Source organism: Mastigoproctus giganteus, chromosome 8 (genome assembly GCF_048544385.1).
Source record: "Mastigoproctus giganteus isolate SK-2022 chromosome 8, ASM4854438v1, whole genome shotgun sequence".
Classification (NCBI taxonomy): Eukaryota; Metazoa; Arthropoda; class Arachnida; order Uropygi; family Thelyphonidae; genus Mastigoproctus; species Mastigoproctus giganteus.
Window position 1 is genome coordinate 129,287,710 of NC_143582.1, and position 22,521 is coordinate 129,310,230.

Genomic DNA, 22,521 nt, shown 5'->3' on the forward strand with positions numbered 1-22,521 from the left:
TTCTTTTTTCTATTATCTCTACATTTAATTATAAAAAAAACCAGTACATCACCAAAATAAGACATGAACTTAAAATTGATTTGTAACTACATTACTTAGCCTATTACAGCATAATAGATTAAAAAATTTTCAATTTTCTTGGAGTAAAATTTATTTTTGTTAATGCATACTGCTGAATGAAATATGGAATGAAGTTGTGCTTTCACTTTCAATGAAGTTGTGTATATTTTATCTTCAATAGTGAAATTGCCATTTTTGATAAATTCTTTAAAATATACACTAAACTCTTTCAAATCAGGGGTTGAGGGGTGTTCTGAACTTATTAACATATGAAAACATAATGACTATCTTGTCTTTTCACCTGTTTTCAGAGGCAGCAGGATTTAAACTGCATGGATTAGCCTTAGTGATAAATTGCCCTGGTATTGCACTCACTACTTTCAAAGAGAGAGAGAGAGAGAGAGAGAGTTTTTTTATTATACTCCGATTTCATAAACATTGTAGGATAACTCACATCCAACACCTAACAACTTCTTTACAATTGTTTTCTTTATGTGTTGTCACTAGAGACCACACACTATCTGATGAGAAACCAGACAGGTTTCTCATCAGATAGTGTTGTTTGAAAGCAATGAAACATAATGGCAACTGCAAAGGTAAGTTTGTTCTGATATGAGAATTAACGCATTTGCAGCAAATAGCAGAGTTCAATTAATGTACTAACAGAATTGAACAGTTAATTTCATATGCCTTTATTTTTTTCACCACTTGTATATTGATCACCTAAGAATGACTATTGCATTATGGCATTTGTAGTACCATTTAATGATTATATGTATCAGACACAGCTAACATGTTAAGACCATTGCATTACCTATGCATTTTAAATCCTGCTGGTGGCAAAAAGGACAAGATAATCCTAATAATCCTTCAGGCATCTTATAAAGAAAGAAATGTTACTGTTTTTAGCATGGTTCCCTAAAGACCAATGCAAACACTGTTACGAGTACCAGATTACTTTCTTAATATTTTTGGATTGTGAAATGTTGATTTTTTTTTTTTTTTTGTAATATGTGCTGGATTTTAAGGTATTCTAGATTCTGAACTGCCTATGTTACTGAGTTTATTTTGCTTTTTTAAATATAATTTTTGGAGGTAAATAAAAACATTCTGAAATCACACTTTTATATAGTACTAAATGGAACATTGAAGTTTTTTTTTTTAATATAATGATCTGACATATCTTTTAAAAAGAGGTGTTTTGTATGACCTTTGGTGAAAGGCAATCTTGAACTATATAGAATTTATAAAACATTTTAACAGTGATTTTTCAATTGAACTACCAAAACGTTAGATTTATTGTTAATCACACAACTTAAAGAAGGGGTCTTTTACCAGCGTTGAACAGTATGTGGTGTTCTGTGAATACTTCTGCCCACAGGATAAGCTGATTTAGTTGGCAGCTGATATTCTTTTGTACTGTTTCCTATCTCACACCCTTGCCAATCACAGGAAATTTGTTCCTTGCTATCCTTAAGTTGTTTTTGTAAATATGAGCAAGTATTATAGGCATTGCTTCTAGGATTGCAGAATTCTTCATATGAATCTGAAAATGGTTTTGAGAAAAAAAAATACAACATTTAAGAAAAAATATTTATAATATGGAAACTAAAATATGTTTTTAAATTTTAAAAATAACTTCTTTTAATAGTTACTCTTTTGTTTTTTTTTTTTTTTTTTTTTGTTTTTTTCCCCAAGATTTAAAAGCATCTCTCAGGGAGTGTTTGTGGATATGCTTGTAATGGAATATGAGTTATGCTTTTCCAGAGACTTTGTAGATTTCGTATGGGATTCAAATATACAACAATACCAAACAATTGGCTACCTGGCAATTTTAAATCAGAAGAGTGAGCTGAAGAGTATGGTTTATAATTTCAATGACCTGATTTAGCCCCCCAGATTCAGATCTCCACTCCATTTGTAAATGATTTAGTTGGGGTTATGAAAAATAAAGTTAACCCCAAAATTCAAAGCTCATGTATATTTTATAAATCAGTATAAAACAATATTTAATATTAATATGTATAAATACTTGTTAGTAACAGAGTGGCTTTTAAAATTAAACATATAGGATAGTTTTAAAATAAAAAAAAATAGGTAAAAACTTTTAACTAAAATGATTTTTTCTTGTCTTTTTTTTTTTTTATGAAAAATCATTTAAGATTTCCTCAATCCATAGTGGCTATCAAGACTCAACTAACAGGAGACTAAGGGAATCAAGCTTATCATGTAAAGTACTTGATTTCAGATGATTTTTTTTTAACCGTTTCAGAAAGGGACTTTTGTTTAAAGCAATTTGTACACTCTAGAGTCAAATAGAATGTTTTTGTAAGTTATAACTCACCACTCATACCGATATCATGCTGGTGTTTTGACAGGTATATCATAGCATAATCAGTAGCTCAGAAGAATATTAGGTTGTAAGTTGTAATAAATAAGTATTTTGAAGGTTTTAATCAGCTTTTGGGCATATTTTTTTTGTATTTTATTATATTTTTGATTAGTTAATGTATTGATTTGTATTTTACAAATAGATTAAATAGGCCTAATAGCGATTCTTAGCATATTTTTTAAATTTAGTTAGTTACTTTGTAAGTTACAACTTGCTACTCATACATCATATTGGTGTTTTGGATGGAATATCGTAGTGTAACCAGTAGCGCTAAAGAATAGTAGGATTTTAATTGTAATAAATAAGTATTTTGAAGGTTTTAACAACATTTTGGGCATATATCTTTTGTATTTAGCTAAGGATATAACTAATTTAACATTCTGATCATTACGGTATAGCGCAACTTGATAACATATATCTTGAACTTGACTTTACATATAGCGTAAGTTTTATGCTATACGTAAAACTAAATAGCGGAATATGTATTACGGCATTAGCTTAGTGTAGTATTGTATAGTCAAGTATAGTATAGTAAATCAATTAAATTTATTAACCTTATTAATTTTCATTGTTAATTAATTAGATCATATTAAAATGGAAATCATGCCCCAGACTAGAGCAGCAAAGCAATGGCACAAGGTAGCTGGAGTGCTGTGGCTCGGGGGAGAACCGAAAGAGGTGATTCTCCAATGCATCACAGCCTAAACAAATGTGCAACTTTGAAATGTTTGCAGTCCTTTCTGGAACAGGACATGATCTAGCTAAAGAGGATGTCTTTGTGCGTGCTAGGTGCAGAATGTGAATAAATTAGGTGCTAACTAATAAGCGTCTATGAGAGTTTGAAGAGTAGGGTAGATGCAATTGAAGGATTTAAATGGGGACCCATCAAACCTTCAGCTGCCCAACTCAATGGGCAGCTGAGCAATGATGCTCACTCTTGTGCATCAGACGACACAGCTGAAATCTTAAAGACAAAATGTGCTGGTCCCACAAGAGCTAGTTCTTGTTGGTGACTCTATTGTCAGGGAGACGGGAAATATACTGTTCAAAAAGGATAAGTGGAATAGGATGAGGGTAGGTCTGCCAGGAGCAAACGTTGATGACGTTGTAGAGCAGATATTATCTTTAAGAGCAAAAAGGGTGATACTATTGTACATGTTGGCATTAAGAGTAGGAGATCTGCAAATTTACTTAACAAGTACAGGTCAACGTTGAAAAAAAGTCGCGAGTTAGTATTAAATTTGAATGTGTCTGCAATTCTGCCCAGAAATGGTAGGAGGGAGTACATGATTAGAGCCTTGTCAATCAATTCGGCTCTGGAGAGATTGTGGAAGACATATGGGGGTAGAATTATTCTCAGTGTGGTCTGCTTGTTAATAGGAGGAATTGTTTCTACAGAGATGGGATGGGATATACTTAAATAGAAAGAGTGCAAGAATATTTGCTGATGCTATTGGGGCAGCGTTAGGTGGGTCGGAAAACTGTTAGTTTGGCGGAATTCACAGACTAATAGATTAACAGTAGCCACATTAGCAGTAGCTAATAGATTAACAGGCAATTGTGCATCTAGATATGAAGTTTTCTGAGCAGTGCAGACAGGCTGCAAGAGTAGCTCATTGTGTCTTGTCAGTGATATACAGGAATTTTGCTAGGAGGGATAAGGGAGTGATTGTCCCCTTGTATAAGACAATGGTCAAGCCACACCTTTAGTACTGTGTACAGGTCTGGAGACCTTATTTTAGGAAAGATATAGAGCTGCAGGAACGAGTACAGAGAAAGGCAACGAGTTTAGTGAGTGAAACAAAGGGTTGGTGTTACCAAGTACAGCTTAAGTTCTGCAAATTCCAACTTCTGGAGACTAGGCACCTGCAAGGTGATCTAATTGAGGTGTATAAAGCCTTCAATGGTTTGAGCAAGCACAATGCTAATAGGATTCTTCCTCTTGCTCAGATTACGCTCCTGAGGGGACATAAATTCAAATTGAGGAAAGACAACTGTAGGTAGATGTGTGGAAATTTGCTTTTATTATTATTATTATTATTATTAGCTATATGGTGCAAGGAAGCCTAAGGCTTATGCTGCACCAGCAAAAAAAAAAAAATTCTGAATTGCCCTGAGAGAGAAAACAAGATTCAGAAGTAGAAGGGAATCATCAAGAGAGAGAGAGAGAGAGAGAGAGAGAGAGAGAGAGAGAGAGAGAAGGAAGGAAGGATGATATCCAGCTCAGGACCCTGGGTGTGCCAAGCCCATACTCACCAGATGTGAACCCTGGTGGTTGATTGGTTGATTGTTGGAATAAACTTCCATCTGTTGTAGTGGAGGCCAACAACTTAATTTCAAGGCAGAACTAGTCAAATATTTGGAGTGAAAAAATGGGACATGTTTTTTTTTTTTGGCTGATGCTATATATATAAGCTTGCTTTCTTGCATCATATGCCTCTGCTAATACTGAAGACAATTGTAGCTCTGTACCTATGTTGCAAAATATTTTGAACCCTGTTTTTCTTAAATATTTCAGTTGAAGAGATGTATCTTAAACCTGCTCATGTGATTAAACTTATTCCTAAAATGCTTTTTTGGTGATGTTCTACATTAGTATTAATAGTGGCGAAGGATACAAGCAGGTGACCTTATACAGCATCAGAAAAAAAACAAAAAAAAAAACCCCACACTTCCCATATTGTTGGGAAGTGTGGATTTTCTTTTACAAAGTAGTCTAGTTCTTCCAATGACAGATGGAAGCTTGTTATAAATTTCTGCAGATGTATCCTGCAACAAGGTGACTAGTTATTGTTGGTGACTCTATTGTCAGGGAGACAGGGAATATACTATGCAAGGATAGGTGGAACAGGACCAGTATATATCTGCTAGGGGCAAAAGTTGATTTTATATGTAACACAGATATCATCTTTTAAGGACACAAAAGGTGACCACGTTCTACACGTTCAAACTAGTGACATTAAGAATAATATATCAGCAGTAGATTTACTCAATAAGTACAGGTCAATGTTGAAAAAAATCATGAGTTAGGGTTGAATGTGAAAGTGTCTGCAATTCTGCCCAGACACAACAGGAAGGACTATATGATGAGAGCCTTGTCGATCAATTCGGCCCTCAAGAGATTATGCAAGGCTCAAGGGATAGAATTTTTTCAGCCTGGTCTGTGCTTGTTGACAGGAGAGACTGCTTTTACAGGGATGGGGTACACTTAAATAGAAAGGATGCAAGAATATTTGCTGATGCTATCGAGGCAGCGTTAGGTGGGTTGGAAAACTGCTAGCTTGGGGGATACATGGACTAATAGATTAACAGAAGCTGCTGGCAGAGTTGAAAATGATTCTTGCACTGCTTCTATTGGAATTAACAGCAGCCTGGAAAACAAGATGCAGGATATTTCAGAGACTGCTGGGAGTCATTACAGTACAAGTAAACACATGGGCTGTGTTAGGGTAACTATAAGTAGAAACAGGTGCATGTACACCAATGCTAGGAGTATAGTTAATAAATTTGATGAATTTAAAGTGTTGGTCAAAACATCAAAGGCGGATATTGTTTGGATATCAGAGATGTAGTGTCACACAGATATAAGCAGTGCAGAATTGGAATTTGGGGAGTACAGGTGACCCCCGCTTAACGCTGATAGTTCGTTCCTGAAAAACAGAGCGCTAAGTGAATCCGCGCTAAGCGAGCGCCGTATTCCTAAGGTAACATATGTATTTGTGAGCTGCGGTCTATTCCATAGGATATTTTCTAATCAATAATAAATGGTAGTGAAAATATGCACCAATGTCGATTAAAATATTTAATATTCAAAACTTTGTACATATAAAATATTATACATTATATACACATATAATTATGAGGTTATTAACTTACGAAAATCATGAATTTATTAATTTGATGGCCCTGTGCTCTCGAGTTTTCGTATTTTTGGACTGAAAAATGTGTCGATTTTGGGTTGTGCTTTGGCCCTCTTCCTCTCATTGTACAACATCATGTAGGGATTCATTTCTTTCTTCAAATTTTTTATTACCTTGGCACTTCGTTCCATGTCAGGGTCGTTCTCCTGGAAATAATCACACATTTTTTCGAAGTGTTCAAAAGCTTCACAAAGTCCTTTTGCAGTCAATGACTTCATCTACAGTATCTTGGTCATCATCTCCCTCAATAGCAAGCTGTTGTTCTTTTATCATCTCCATTAGTTCTTCATTAGAGAGGCCATCCCTGTCGTTGTCGATCATCTCTTGTACGATGTCTTCGTTAATTTCGTGTAATCCTGCTTCTTTTCCGAGCTCAACAATTTGCGTTTTAACATTTTCAACGGAATCATCAGGTTCCTGGGAATGCTTTATGCAATTTTTCCAAACTTTCCTCCACACTCCATTCATGGTTTTCTGAGTCACTTCGTCCCAGGCACTTGAAATGTTGTAGATGGCGGTTTTAATGTTATAGGATTTCCAAAACTCCTTTAAGCTCGGTACATTTTCAGTGTTGATGGCTTTAATAGCTTGGGAAAAGGTGTTCCTTATGTAGTACGCTTTAAATGTGGCAATTACTCCTTGGTCCATTGGTTGGATCAGAGACGTAGTGTTTGGAGGCATGTAAAAAACTTTTATGTGATTGTTCAAGTCTTCTAAGCTCTCTTTGCTTGGATGTCCTGGCGCATTGTCCATGATTAGAATTGCTTTATAACCAATGTTATTTTTTGCACAATATTTTTCCACTGCAGGACAGAAGAACTCAGCATACCAATCAATGAAAAGCGGCCTGGTTACCCAAGCTTTTTTATTAGCCTTCCAGATTACAGGTAGGTTTGATTTAGCTAAACCTTTAAGAGCCCTTGGATTTTCGGAATGGTAAACTAAAAGGGGTTTTAATTTAAAATCCCCAGCAGCGTTACCACCCAACAACAAAGTTAACCGATCCTTCGCCGCTTTGAAGCCTGGCATGTTTTTTTCTTCTTTCGATATGAAACTTCTTTTAGGCATTCGTTTCCAAAAAAGACCTGTTTCATCTATGTTAAAAACTTGTTGAGCAGTATAACATCCCTCTTCAATAATTTTAACAAATTCTTTTTTGAAACTTTCGGCTCCTTGTTGATCTGCACTTGCAGCTTCTCCCTGTATTGCAACGTTGTGCAGGTTATAGCGCTTTCTAAATCTATCAAACCAGCCCTTACTAGCGTTAAATGGTTCCACATTTTTTTCGGGGTGAGCTTCCTTCAAATCTTCATATAGGCTCTTCGCTTTTTCTTTAATAATAATCGAGCTTAACGGAATTCTACGTTGAATGTTGTCTTCAATAAAATTATGTAGAAGTTTCTCCATTTCAATCATAATAGCCGGCCTAGCCCTAGTCAATTTAGTTGCCTGCAGGGGAACAGCTGTTTTTCCAGCTGCTAAAATTGATTCTTTATTTTTTATGATTGTTCTTACAGTTGAACCTGCCAGTCCTAAATTATTGCACACATCCAGTTGTCTTTGACCGGAATCAATTCTCTTCAAAACGTCTAATTTAATTTTCAAACTCAATGTTTTTCTTACCTTTCCAATCTTTGCACTGCGTCCAGACATTGTTGCTTTTTCATTCTTATCCGCCATAACTCTCTGCAAATGTAACTGCGTTGCGCTGATTGCGATACGATGTTCGAGTACAGTAAACTGTCTGTATGTCTAACACTGTATGCACTGAATGATATGTAGAATTCCTCTGGCAAGTGAGCTGAAGACGGTGACAAATGTTTTATTTATCTGAAAAGTTTGACCATTTGATTTTACCGTGCAGTAAAATCAAATGGTTGTTTATTGCACGAAAAGTACTGTAATCAATTATGGTGTGAGTCATGGAGAATGTTTATGGAATTTCCAAAACAGTAAAACAAATAAATTTTATGTACTTCGGGTGATCACAAGGTCAGAGGAGTTCAGAAGACAAGAGAATACTGTACAAGAAACAGCACCGCATTTAGCACTCATGGGATTGATTGTGTGAAAAACATTTCGCAAGTTATAGTTCCCACAGTAAAACAAAAGAAGAGATAGGGAGTAAATCTATTTTTAGTATCTTTCTATTACAGGTCAGAACAGAAAATACAGACTTCGTAACAGCATATGACACTGGATGGTAAATTTTTTCAGTTTGTGTACTAAAAAAGAATTTCTCCCTTGAAACTATCCACACCAAGAAAATAGAGCATATCGAAAGTTTCAATTTTGTACATAGAGTAGAAATTATAAAAATAATTACTGTAGTTAATTTCATGGTGGCTATTTTCTCCTTTTGCCAAAAAAAAAAAAAAAAAAAAAGAGGCTTAAAACAGACTGAAGACGGATTTGCCAAAAATTAAATCTGTATGCTAGTAAAATAGCGTTACAGTGAGTTTTGACAGCGTTATAGTCAGATACGGGTTATAATATAAGAACAGCGTTATAGCGAATCAGCGTAAAGCGAACCGCGTTATAACGGGGGCCTGCTGTACAATGTGTACAAGAAAGGATAGACAAAACAGGAAGGGAGGAGGGGTTATGCTGTTAGTTAAGAAACACATAAAATCTAAGGAAGTGCATCCACAGTTGACATTGGTGGACAATGCAATGTTGAGTCTGTTTGTTGTGACATAGGCACTTGGAAAGGGAAAATGAGAGTAGGTGTGTGTGTTATAGGGCTAATGAATCTGATGAGTATAATGAGCAGTTGTGCAGAGAAATAGAGTGAGCCAGTAAATCAGAATGTCTTTTAATGGGGGGGTTTTAACTTTCCAGATATTGACAGGAACTTGTGGGTTGGTCACTCACACACTAGCAAGACTTTTGTGGATTTATTGGATGACTGTTTTCTACAGCAGCATGTTCGAGAGGCACCAGAGGGAGTAATACTCTTGGTTTGTTATCAGCAGTGATTCTTCATGCATTAAGAAACTGCACATAAAGGAACCACTAGGTGGCAATGATCACAGTGTATTGATCTGTGATTTACTTAAAGATGTAACTACCATCGGGGGTAAAGAGAAAGGTTTTTTCCTTTTGTAAAAGTGACTACAGCGGTCTTCGAGATATTTTAAATTTTATACAGTGGGACCAACTGATGATGTAACCAACAGCAAAATCTAAATGGGAAGCATTCAAAGAATTAATCTTGGAAGCTACTAGGCTTTTCATACCAACTAAGAAATACTGTTCAAGGTTTAGGTTCTCATCACATGAACTGATGAGACTTGTGGCAGAGAAGAAAAATGCAGCGGAAGCATATAAATTATCAGGACACACAGATGCTTATGGTTGATATAATATAGTGTCTATAATCAGTGGGATCAACTGATGAAGTTACCAACGTTGAATTCTAAATGGGAAGCATTCAGGGACTTAATCTTGGAGGCTATTAGGCTTTTCATACCAACTAAGAAATACTGTTGAAGATTTAGGCCTAAATGGATGTCAGATGAATTAATGAGGCTCGTGGCAGAGAAGAAAAATGTATGTGATGCATATAAATTATCAACTGACACAGAAGCCTATGTCACATATAAAATAGTCTGTAATCAAGTCACAAAGGAGGTTAGGCAGGAGATGGAGATTATGAGAAATCTTTGGCAAAGGATATAAAGAAAAACAGCAAATAGTTCTTTACTTATGTCTTACTTATGAACTCTAAAAGGAAAGGGATAAATCAGATTGGACCACTTAACATAGATGTTTTAACTATTGATGATAATGCTCAGTTAGATGATAAACTTAATAGGTATTTTGCATCTACAGTCACACGAGTTATTCAATGGGGGGGGGGAGTGCCAGACGTTTATCAAACTGTAACAGGGAGCTAAGTGATTTTGTAATAAGTGAGAGCAAAGTGGAGGAGAAATTGTTGAAGTTAAATGTAAGGAAGGCAACGCAGTGGACAGAATCTATCCAGTTATATTAAAGAAGGCAGCAAAGGAAGTAATCAAACCCTTAGCCATAATTATGAGAGCATCCATAGAGTCAGTGGAGGTCCCCATATACTGGAGATGCACAAAGGGGGTTATAAAGGTGACACAAGTAACTATATACATGTTAGTTTAACTTGTGTTCAGGGGAAAATAATGGAGTCACTGGTTAAAGAAGCATTGCAGGATCATCTAGACAAGGCTGCAGTGATAGTTAAGACAGAGCATGGGTTTGTTAAAGCAAGGTCTGGTCTGACTAATTTGATTGGATACTATGATGTGGTCACAAAGGAACTGGATTTAAAAAATCATTTTGATATCATATACTTGGATTTCAGGAAAGCTTTTGATATTATTGTACATGGAAGACTGCTGTACAAATTGAAGCAGTATGGCATTAAGGGTAAGTTGCTACAAGGGATAAAGAGATAGTTGAGTGGGAGACGAAAGAGAGTGGTAATCAATGGACACTGCTCTTTGCAGACTAATGTTATTAGTGGAGTTCCCCGGGATTCTGTGCTGGGCCCATTATTGTTTTGTGTATTCATAAATGATATTGATGAAGGTATATCAGGCTTAATGTCCAAGTTTGCAGATGATATAAAGGTTTGCAGGGTTTTTAACAACAGTAAAGACAGTATGCTACTCCAACTGGATCTAGTTAAGTTGGGAAAATGGGCTGAGAAGTGGGAACTGAAGTTTAACATTGACAAATGCAAAGTACTGCATATGGGTAGCAATAACCAAAGAGAAATGTACCAACTGTGTGGTACTGCACTCAGGGAAGTGGAAAGTGAAAAATACCTTGGGGTAATTGTGCAGTCCAATATGAAGTTCGCTGCGCAGTACAAATGGGTTGCCAGGGCATGTCGTGGACAAGTTTGCTAGCAGGGTCATGGAGGTGATTATCTCGTTATAGAAGGCAATTGTCAGTTTGCACTTTGAGTACTGTGTACAGGTCTGGAGACCTCATTTCAGGAAGCATGTAGAGTTGCTAGGATGAGCACAAAGAAGGGCAACAAGATTGGCGAGGGGAACAAAGGGGTGCTCTTACCAAGAAAGGCTTAATTTCTGTAAATTGCAGTGCCTGGAGAGTACCCACATGCAAGATGATCTGATTGAGGTGTTTAAGGCCTTGAATGGATTGAGCAAGCTGAATGCTGATGGGATTCTTCCTCTTGCTCAGATTAACAACCTGAGGGGTTATAGATTCAAATTGAGGAAAGACAGCTGTAGAATAGATGAGTGGAAATTTGCCTTTAGCCAGCAGGTAGTTGATTGGTGGAACAGACTTCCATCTTTTGTTGTGGAAGTTGATAGCCTAAATATTTTTAAAGCTGAGGTGGACAGGCATTTGGAATGAATGGAGGGATCAAATGGGAGGGGTTTTTTTTTTAGCTGATTCTGTGTAAGCTTGCTTTCTTGCATTCTATGCCTCTACTAATGCTAACCATCTATCCTCAATTTAAATTTATGTCTCCTCATGTGTTGTCCGTCAACAGGAAGAATGCCATCAGCATTTAGATTTACATAATCTATTCAAATGTATTATATAATATTTTACTTCTTTCATCTAATATATGTCTTCAGTGGAACATCTTTTCTTGCATAGATATACAGTTTTTTTCTCGAGAAATATATGCCTTTTATCTTTTACTTAAATGCCTGAATAGTGTGTAGTAGAACTTAATGATAAATAAGTGCCTTGAAGTTAAATTAATATCTGTGTATTTGAGATGTCAAAATAATAACTCTTAGGAACTTTTTTCTTAAATTCTTTATATTTAGTATGACAGAGTAATAAGGCAGCTCCATTTTCATAGTTGTTAAAATTATCCCTTACATATTGAATAAAGAAGATGGGCTATTCAATAATGGTGCGAAGCTTGACTGAAATGTTTTACTAATGTTATGAAATCTTTATAGCATCGACTCTCATACAATTATCATCACAGCCGTTTCTTTTCGTTTAGTGGATGGTTTTTTATTAAAATTTTCAGAAATAGTAACAACACAAAGAATTTCTCTATATCCATTAGCAATGCATTGGTTGCAGAGAGTGATTATCATTGGGCCCTGCTCTTCTTGAGTGTTATCACTGGATTCCCCAAGGAAATCCATGTTGTTGATAGGCTTGCCAGGTGGTTAATCACATTAATCAGGGTATGCTACTACAACAAGACTTAGAAAAATTATGCAAATGGGCTGAGAAGTGGCAACTAAAGTTGAATATTGACAAAAACAAAGTACTCCATATGGGTAGCAGTAATTCCAGATTAATGTGCTAACTGTGTGATTCAACACTCAGGGTAGTAGAAAATGAAAAAGACCTGGGGATAACGGTGCAGTCAAATATGAAGTTCCTTGAGCAATGTAGACAGGCGGCCAGGGTAGTTCATGGGGTTTTGTCAATGATGTACAGGAATTTTTTCAGCAGGGATAAGGAGATGATAAAGCAATGGTTAGGCCACACTTTGAATACTGCATACATATCTTAAAGAATCAGTGGAAGGATGTTGATCTGTTGGAACAGGTACAGAGAACAAAAAGATTAGTCAGGGGAACAAAAGGGTGCTCTTAGAAGGAAATACTTTATTTCTGCAAATTTCAGCACCTTGGAGACTAGCCACTTGCAAGGAGTTCTTATTGAGGTGTTTAAGGCTTTGAATGACTTGTGTACACTAAATGCTGATGGAATCCTTCCTCTTGTTCAGGCTACTCACATGAGGGGGCATAAATTCAAATCAGTGAAGCCTGGTTGCAGGGTAGATGTGCGAAAATTTATCTTCAGTTAGTGAGTACAGTAGTTGAATGTTGGAACAAACTTCCATCTAATCTAGAGGTGGGTAAGAAACTTAAACGGGAGAGACGTGATATGGGAAGTGTTTTTTTTTTTTTTTTTTTTGATGCTGTATAAGCTTGCTTTCTGCATTTTTATAATGGACAAAGATTTTAGAATAAATATCTATTTTCTGAAAGAACTAAGTTCAGCCAATAGTATTTCCCATTCATAGACTGAATGGGAAATACAATTATGGACAATTTTGTAAACTTCATAAAGCATCACTTCTTTAAGGTAAAATGAATAAGAAAGAAATATTTCCATATTTTATACTGAATTTAGCATAATTAACATTCTAACATGTACTGTAAATTTAGATAAAATTATCATTGCAGTATGTTATGACCTTTTTTTGCAACATTGTAAGTCAATTTCAGCTTTTTTTTTTATGCCTAGAGACTTGAGTTTTTTTGTCCAGTAAACTGACTGATACCTTAATGGCCTTGGTTGCTTTGGTGCTTAACACATCATCATCATCATCCATTTTCAATCCACTGAGGCCTTTCCAGCAACTTTCCAGTTCCTTCTGTTTTGTGCAATGGCCATCCATTTACTACCCATGAACTCATGAATTTCACCTATCCATCTCCGTCGTTGTCTTCCAGGTTTTCTTCTAGCCCCTATTGGGTACCATTCTGTTATTTTCTTAGTCCATCTGTCATCACGTCTTCGAGCTATGCATCCTGCCCAAGACCATTTTAGTTCTTTAGTTTTGATAACAATGTCCTTTACTTGAGATTTCTGCCTAATCCATGTGTTTTTCCTTGTTATCAATCTGTCTGATTCTTAATATAATATGTTCCATTCTTCGCTGTGTAGTTCTCAGCTTCTCTTCCATTCTTTGGTGAGTCACCAAGTTTCACTTCCATAAGGGTTGAATTTGAAAGTGTCTGCAATTCTGCCCAGACATGATAGGAGGGAGTATATGATGAGAGCCTTGTCGATCAATTCGGCCCTGGAAAGATTGTGCAAGGCTCAAGGGGTAGAATTTTTTTCAGCCTGGACTGTACTTGTTAACAGGAGAGATTGCTTCTACAGGGATGGGATACACTTAAATAGAAAGGGTGCAAGAATATTTGCTGATGCTATCGAGGCAGTGTTAGGTGGGTCGGAAAACTGGTAGCTTGGGGGGAGACAAAGACCAATAGATTGACAGTAGCCACTGGCAGAGGTGAAAGAGATTCTTGCACTGCTTCTATTAGAATGAGCAGAAGCCTGAAAAACAAGATGCATGGTATTTCAGAGACTGCTGGGAGCCATTGCGGTACAAGTAAACACATGGGTTGTGTTAGGGTAAGAATAGGAATAGGTGCATGTATACTTGCGTGTACACCAATGCTAGGAGTTTAGTAAATAAATTTGATGAATTTGAGGTATTGCTGAAAACATCGAAGGCAGATATTGTTGGGATATCAGAGACGTGGTGTCACACAGATATAAGGGATGCGGAACTGCAATTTGGGGAGTACAACGTCTACAGAAAGGATAGACAGGATAGGAAGGGGGGAGGTGTTATGCTATTAGTTAAGAAACACATAAAAACCAAGGAAGTGAAGCCAGTCGACATCGCTGGACAGTGCAGTGTGGAGTCAGTTTGGTGTGACATAAACATTGGGAGATCAAAATTGAGAGTAGGAGTGTGCTATAGGCCTAATGACTCTGATGAGTATAATAAGGAACTGTACAGGGAAATAGAGTGGGCCAGTAAATCAGAGTGTCTTATAATGGGAGATTTTAATTTCCCAGATATTGACTGGATTTTGGGGGCTGGTTACTCACACACTAGCAGGGCTTTTGTGGATTTATTGGATGATTGTTTTCTACATCAGCATGTTCGGGAGGCAACTAGAGGGAGTAATACTCTTGATTTGATTATCAGCAGTGATTCTTCATGCATTAAGAATCTGCAGATAAATGAACCACTAGGTGGTAGTGATCACAGTGTGCTGAAGTGGGATTTACTGAAAGAGGTAACTACCATTAGGGGTAAAGGGAAGGGTTATTGCTTCCGTAAAGGCGACTACGATGGACTGAGACAGTATTTAAATTATATACAGTGGGACCAACTGATGATGTTACCAACAGCAAATTCAAAATGGGAAGCATTCAAAGAACCTATCTTGGAAGCTACTAGGCTTTACATACCAACTAAGAAATATTGTTCAAGGTTTAGGCCAAAATGGATGTCAGATGAACTAATGAGGCATATGGCAGAGAAGAAAAATGCATGGGATACATACAAATTAACACATGACACAGAAGCCTGTGATAGATACAAGTTGATATGCAACCAAGTTACAAAGGAGGTTAGGCAGGCGAAGGCAGATTACAAGAAATCCTTGGCAAGGGATGCAAAGAAAAACAGCAAAGAGTTCTTTACTTATGTAAACTCTAGAAGGAAGGGGATGAATCAGATTGGTCCACTTGATATTGATGGGTCAACTGTTGATGATCCTGCTCAGGTAGCTAACAAACTAAATGAATATTCTGCATCGACATTCACACATGAGGAGTTATTCAGCGAGGGGAATGCCAGAGGTGTATTCAACTCTAGCAGTAAGCTACAGAATCTTGAAATAACTGGGAGTAAAGTGGAGGAGAAACTGTTGAAGATAAACACAAGAAAGGCACCCGGGGTGGATGGGATCTATCCAGTTATATTAAAGGAGGCAGCAAAGGAAGTAAGCAAACCCTTAGCCATAATTATGAGAGCTTCCTTGGACTCAGGGGAGGTACCCATAGACTGGAAATGTGCAAATGTGACCCCAATTCACAAAGGAGGATCAAAGGCTGACACAAGTAATTATAGACCTGTGAGCTAAACTTCTGTTCCAGGAAAATTAATGGAGGCACTGGTTAAAGAAGCACTGCAGGATCATTTAGACAAGACTTCAGTTATAGCTCAGACACAGCATGGTTTTGTTAAGGGGAAGTCTTGCCTGACCAACTTGATTGGATACTATGATGCAGTCACAAAAGAACTGGATGCAGGGAATAACTTTGATATTATATACTTGGATCTTAGAAAGGCTTTTGATACTGTTGCACATGGAAGACTGCTACACAAATTGGAGCAGTGTGACATTGGAGGCAAATTGCTGCTATGGATAAAGGGGTGGTTGAGGGGGAGAAGACAGAGAGTGGTAATCAATGGACACTGCTCATCGTGGACTGATGTTATTAATGGAGTCCCTCAGGGCTCAGTGTTGGGTCCATTATTGTTTTCTGTATTTATAAATGATATTGATGATGGTATATCGGGCTTAATGTCCAAGTTTGCAGACGATACAAAGGTTGGCAGGGTTGTCAAGGACACTACTGACACTATGCTGCTGTAACAGGATCTGGAAAGGTTGAGCAGATGGGCTGAGAGGTGGCAAATGAAGTTTAACATTGACAAATGTAAAGTACTACACATGGGAAACAGCAACCCCAGAGCAACGTATCAACTCTGTGGTACAACACTGACAGTGGTAGAGAATGAAAGGGACTTGGGGGTGGTTGTGCAGGCAGATATGAAGTTCTCTGAGCAGTGCAGATGGGCTGCAATAGTAGCTCATGGAGTATTGTCAATGATATACAGGAATTTTTCCAGCAGGGATAAGGAGGTGATTATTCCATTGTATAAGGCGATGGTCAGGCCACACCTAGAGTACTGTATACAGGTCTGGAGGCCTCATTTCAAGAAGGATGTAGAGCTGCTGGAACGAGTACAGAGAAGGGCAACAAGATTAGTGAATGGAACAAAGGGGTGCTCTTACGAAGTAAGGCTTAAGTTTTGCAAATTACAGTGTCTGGAGACTAGGCACCAGCGAGGTGATCTGATAGAGGTGTATAAAGCCTTGAATGGAATGGAAGAATCCCATCAATGCTGATGGGATTCTTCCTCTAGCTCAGAAAAATCACCTGAGAGGGCATAAATTCAAATTGAGGAAAGACAGATGTAGGATAGACGTGCGGAAATTTGCCTTTAGCCAGCGGGTGGTTGGTTGGTGGAACAGACTTCCATCCCTTGTGGTGGAGGTTGATAGCCTAAATAAGTTTAAGGCTCAGCTGGACAGGTATTTTGAACGAACAGAGGGGTGAAGTGGAAGTGGTTTTTTTTTTTTTTTTTTTGGCTGATGCTGCATAAGCTTGCTTTCTTGCATCAAATGCCTCTACTAATGCTAATGCTAATGCTAAGTGTTTCTTGACTAATTTTTGCTTCTTTAGATTTCTTTTTACCTATAAGTTTCTAGCGCTTTATCACTTTCAGAAAATTTTGTATTCCTCATTGATATCTTGGTCCTGAAAGGTCTTCAGAAGCTTAAACTTGTTTTTAAATTCGAGTACATGCTACTTTTTCTTATCTTATGTTGTCTCAAGAACCTTTGTATTATTTATTCCAGTCATTGTTTCCCCTTTCTTTTCTTACATCTATATCAAGTGTGCATCTTAACATTCTGTGATCTTTTCCAACATTTACCTTGTTCAGGATGGTAACATTGTTCACAATATATATTCTCTTAGTGAGGATAAAGTCAATTTCATTAGTTGTTAATCTATTTGGGCTCTTCCATGTCCACTTTCTATTCACCCTTTTCTTGAAAAAAGTGTTCATTACTGACATTCTTTAAAATTCTGAAAATTCCATGTCTTTCACCCCTTTCATTTCTTTCACCAATTCCAAAATTTCCTATAGTTTCTCTTTATGCACTGTTTTGTCTCTTTCCAACCTTAGCATTGAACTCCCCTATAATAATGGTGTAGTGAGTTTTCTGCTCATCTAGAAATCTTTCAATTTCGGTGTACATTTCTTCAACCTCTTCATCATGGCTCGATTTTGGTGCATATATTATTATAACCTTTAGTTTGTACCTCTTAGAAATTCAGAGCAGTAGTTTTGAAACCCTTAGTGATGTACATTTGAATCCCAAAATGTTGTTTTTTATATCTTTATGGACCAGAAAGCCAACTCCACCTTTGCTCTTTTAACTGTTTCCATTGGTGCATAGCAGATTTCCACTTGATAAACTTATTTATTTCTTAAGGGCAATTTATTTCATTGTGTTGTCATGCGCTTGAGGGTTTGGTCTTTTCCTCTTCATGCTGACCAGGCACTTTGAAGAGAACCAGTCTACACGTTTCTTGCCACCAAAGTGCTCTAACAGCACTTACCATTGAGAAGGTGTGCATGAGTGGATTTTAGGGAGGCAGGCCAACTGGACTTCTCCTAAATCTTCTAAAATACAAATATATTGGATCCATCAGTGTTTTAGACGGTGTCTGATAACACACAGAATGCCTGTTCCCCTCTAACCCCCCTTACACATACATACTCCTAATCTTACCAAACTTTAGTTCACTGATCAGTCAGATCATAATAATGCTGCACCACATTACCATATTATCATGTATTAATTATATACGCACCCCAAATTGAGTTCATATGGCTACTAGAATTCTAGGATTTTTTTTTTTTTTTGTGATCTATTTGACAGCTGCATGTAACATCCATTGTATGAAAATTCTACAATTGTACTGTACTGTAGTGTACCGTATCAGATCCCTCTGTTTCTGGTTACAATCATGTAACTCATTTTCAAAATGCCATGAGCCACTCAGATCTGACAAGTAAAAGCCTCATTCTCTGCAGTGATTTTCCTTGAATTACTACATACAGAAATTATATTTTGCATCTTTTGACTTTTAACCTTTTCTCTGGGTGGTGGTGGAAGTGATGGGAGGTGGCTTTTGCACCTATTTCAATGTTGTTGAACATAAAGTAATTACATGTCAGATTTAAGTACTCGAGGGGAGTATGCAAGTGTGAATTTCGTTCATATTACTAATCTTTGTCATTTAAAAGACTCCCCCCCAACCCCTTGAATTAGCAGTTTGACTGAATCCTTAAGGCTTCCTCAATGACACTTGCAAAAATTTTTGTACCTCCTCTCTTCATATGAAATCCATTTTTACAAAACAAATTACTTGTATTAAATGGGGGGGAGAACATTGTAAAAAAAAAATCCCCCATAAGCTTTCTCAGATCCCTCAAGTCCAGAATTAATCCACAAGGCTTTCAACATATTCCCTTTTATCACGTCTGGCCGAATTCTGCAACAATACCATTTTATCCCTCTTTGCGATATTTTTCCAGCATGACTTCATATTTTTTGACAGTAATCAGTCTACGTTTTATGTCATTCTCACTCACAGAGATCACTCTACACCCTATAATACACTTAAAAACTGATAGCTGATTAGTCACATCATCAATTTTTGCACTTGGCAGACAAACTCTGGTTCTGTTTCATCTGACTTTATTAGATTGTTGTTATTCTTATTGTTATTTGGTTTTTAGGAGCATTAACAACTAAGGCCATATTGCTCCGGGATATGTGGTGGTTATTCCCTGATCTTTCCGCATCCTCCGTGTTTGGTGACTTTATTAGAGAATATGATTCCAGTGGATTTTATTAGAGAATATGATTCCTGTCCCCCCCATACTTCGCCTGGTGGGTCTCATCTCCACTGACCTCTTTGGGGATGCCTATTCTATCGTCCCTATTCTATCTGTTTTCCCATCCAGTCTTCAGTCTCCCCCTTTCTTGCTAAACCGACCGAGTATACCCCTTAACAATGCCGCCAAATTCTAATCAATGTCTAAATTCTACTGCTTTCATGTAAATCTCTTTCAGCCAAATTCTAGTTTATCCCCCCTGTTTTTTAATGGTCCCAATAGGGGACAACTAACACTATTATCTTTCATCTAGCGTATAGCCTCACGTCTAAATTTAACAACATCAAAATTTTGCCCAACCTATTAGGCCTTTTAACACATCTCTCTAGCATTCAACCCCAACCAGCCATTTCCAAACAATCCCATTAAGCATTAATGTAAAATGCGTGATTTTTTTTTTTTTTTTTTTTTTTTTTTATAGGTCCTAGCTACTGAAATCCCAGAAAACTAGGTAGCAGGACCTGCCAGAGCAGTTTGTTGTGATACTGGACATACCCGGCTAGCCTCCACGTGACGAGATATGGGCAACGTCAGGCGCCACTAGGGGCCTGGTGGCCAATAAGCTGGACAAACAATGGGCGCAACACATCACACTGCAAAGACATGGCCCACACACTTTCAAGTCTCTGGCTTGACGATACAGCAAACACACATGGAGATGGGAGAAATCCCACTCTACAAAACAAATGCAATTTCTTGATGACATAGTGCAGAAATGCATTCCAAAGGCTGACGAGATGGAGTTCTAACTGAAAACTAGTACAAACTATTTTACACTACCATAGTGACCTTTGTGAACTTTTCAACAGCATTAACAGCAATCCTTTATTGTGGGATTCAGATATCTTAGTGAGGAGCAATGGATTTTATAATTGGTTAATGCAAGATTCAACATACTTTCTTCTTATGGTTTATGATAAAATTTTCATTAAAACTGACACACTCTTCAATATCTTTTTACTTTTTTACTTTTTACAAACTAAAATTATAGATATTCCATAGTGCATTGAAAGAATCAATGAAACAATAAGTTTTCTTGAATATCTGCACAGACATTTTGATGATATACATAAGAAGCTTAAAGAATGTTGCAAAGAACATAACTTGTTTTGTATGACATTTTGATTCAATCAAAATGTCGTACAAAATGTCCAATTAAAGAAGAAAGAGAAAGAATATTCTGACTAATATTGAATGATATCTTGAAGCATATGGAAGCAAGTACAGTGAGTTTAAAAAATTTACAATTTATTTCATTAGTCGATAGTAAAAAGTTTCAAAAATTAGCTAGTCAAATTGATAAGGATGCAGTAGAAAGTTTAGAAAAGAATTATGGTGACATCTTCGATGTCATAAGACGTAAAACTGATCTAGCTGGAATTTATAATGCACAAGTGTTCCGGGATAAATCAGTTGAAAATTTGCTTACTGTCGTGTTTCAAAATGGACTCACTCGTACAAACGTTCCCTGAAGTGGTGAAGCTGTTGCAATTGATTTTAACAATTCCAGCTACAACAGTTTCTGTTGAGAGATCATTTTCAGCTTTTAAAAGAATCAAAAGCTTCACCAGAAATAGAATGAAAAATGAAAGGCTTTCGTCACTTGCTTTAATTTCCATTGAAAAGGAAAGATTAATTAAAATGGAGCAAAGTTCAACTTACAATTTCTATGAAAAAGTGACCAATATTTTTAGTACTAGCAAAGAGAGAAGAATGGAGTTCATCTACAAATAAAACTGTGAGTAAATATTTTTTGTTTAAAATATTTTTACATATTGTTTTATAGCGACAAGGCCTTTTGCTTACAATTTACTTTATAAATGCCTACTGCTTACCCTGAGTATTTACTCACGGCATGTGCCTGAGTAGCATACTGTCTTTACTATTGTTAACAACCCTGCCAACCTTTGTATTATCTGCAAACTTGGACATTAAGCCCGATATGCTTTCATTGTTATCATTAATAAATACACAAAGCAACAATGGGCCCAGCACCGAAACCTGGAGGACTCCACTAATAACATTAGTCTACATAGAGCAGTGTCCATTTATTACAACTCTCTGCTATCTCCCACCATCCCTTTTTCCATTGCAGCAACTTGCCCTTAATGCCATACTGATCCAATTTGTACAGCAGTCTTCCATTTGCAACAGTATCAAAAGCATTCCTGAAATTCAAGTACAGGAACTCCCCGACTTACGGAAATTCGACTTTATGTAAGTTTTTGCTGGCTGGTGCAAACTTAGAAAAATCATGGAAACGTATTTTGCATCCTGTAGGAATAAATTGAGGTATCGTAAAAATATTGTAATGTGAACCCAATAACACATTCTTTTTTTTTGGTAATTCATTCCAAGACCTCAGAATTTGAAATTTTTGCTATATAACTAAACTATTTATCTCTGTAAAAGGTCATTTTTATAATGCAAATTGCACTACACTTTCATCGTCTTGATATGTTCCGTCATAAGAATTAATTTTGAATGCCTTTGTGATATTTTTATAAAATGCATTTCTGGAGGTCACTACCATAAAACAATAAAAACAATTTGCACTTTCCGGTTTATTGGGCTTTTATGTTAGCGCAATCTATTATAAACGGGTAGTAAACTCGATCTTATTGCATTTGAGATAATACCGATAACTGGAATTCCGTGGGTTTTTTATGTTATTATGTTGAAATTGTGGTCCCTTCACTGAAATCTTCAATCACAAAAAAAACAAATTTTCAGAAGCTTCTCTTCATTCCTATTTACGTATTACAATGATAAAGGGAAAGGGACCAATGGAAAGTGCAAGTGCT

The 22,521-nt window shown here is 36.8% G+C and overlaps 1 protein-coding gene across 1 annotated transcript in view; it reads right to left on the reverse strand.

Annotated features, from left to right (window-relative positions):
- Window positions 1-1,391: 1,391 nt before the first annotated feature.
- The window catches only part of LOC150081819 (RIMS-binding protein 2-like), a 1,020,459-nt gene continuing 999,329 nt past the window's right edge, over window positions 1,392-22,521 (reverse strand). Inside the window, exon 26 of the mRNA XM_090380329.1 lies at window positions 1,392-1,606. Within this exon, the coding sequence (XP_090236455.1) occupies window positions 1,392-1,606 (215 nt within the window). The remainder of the gene's footprint in view (window positions 1,607-22,521) is intronic.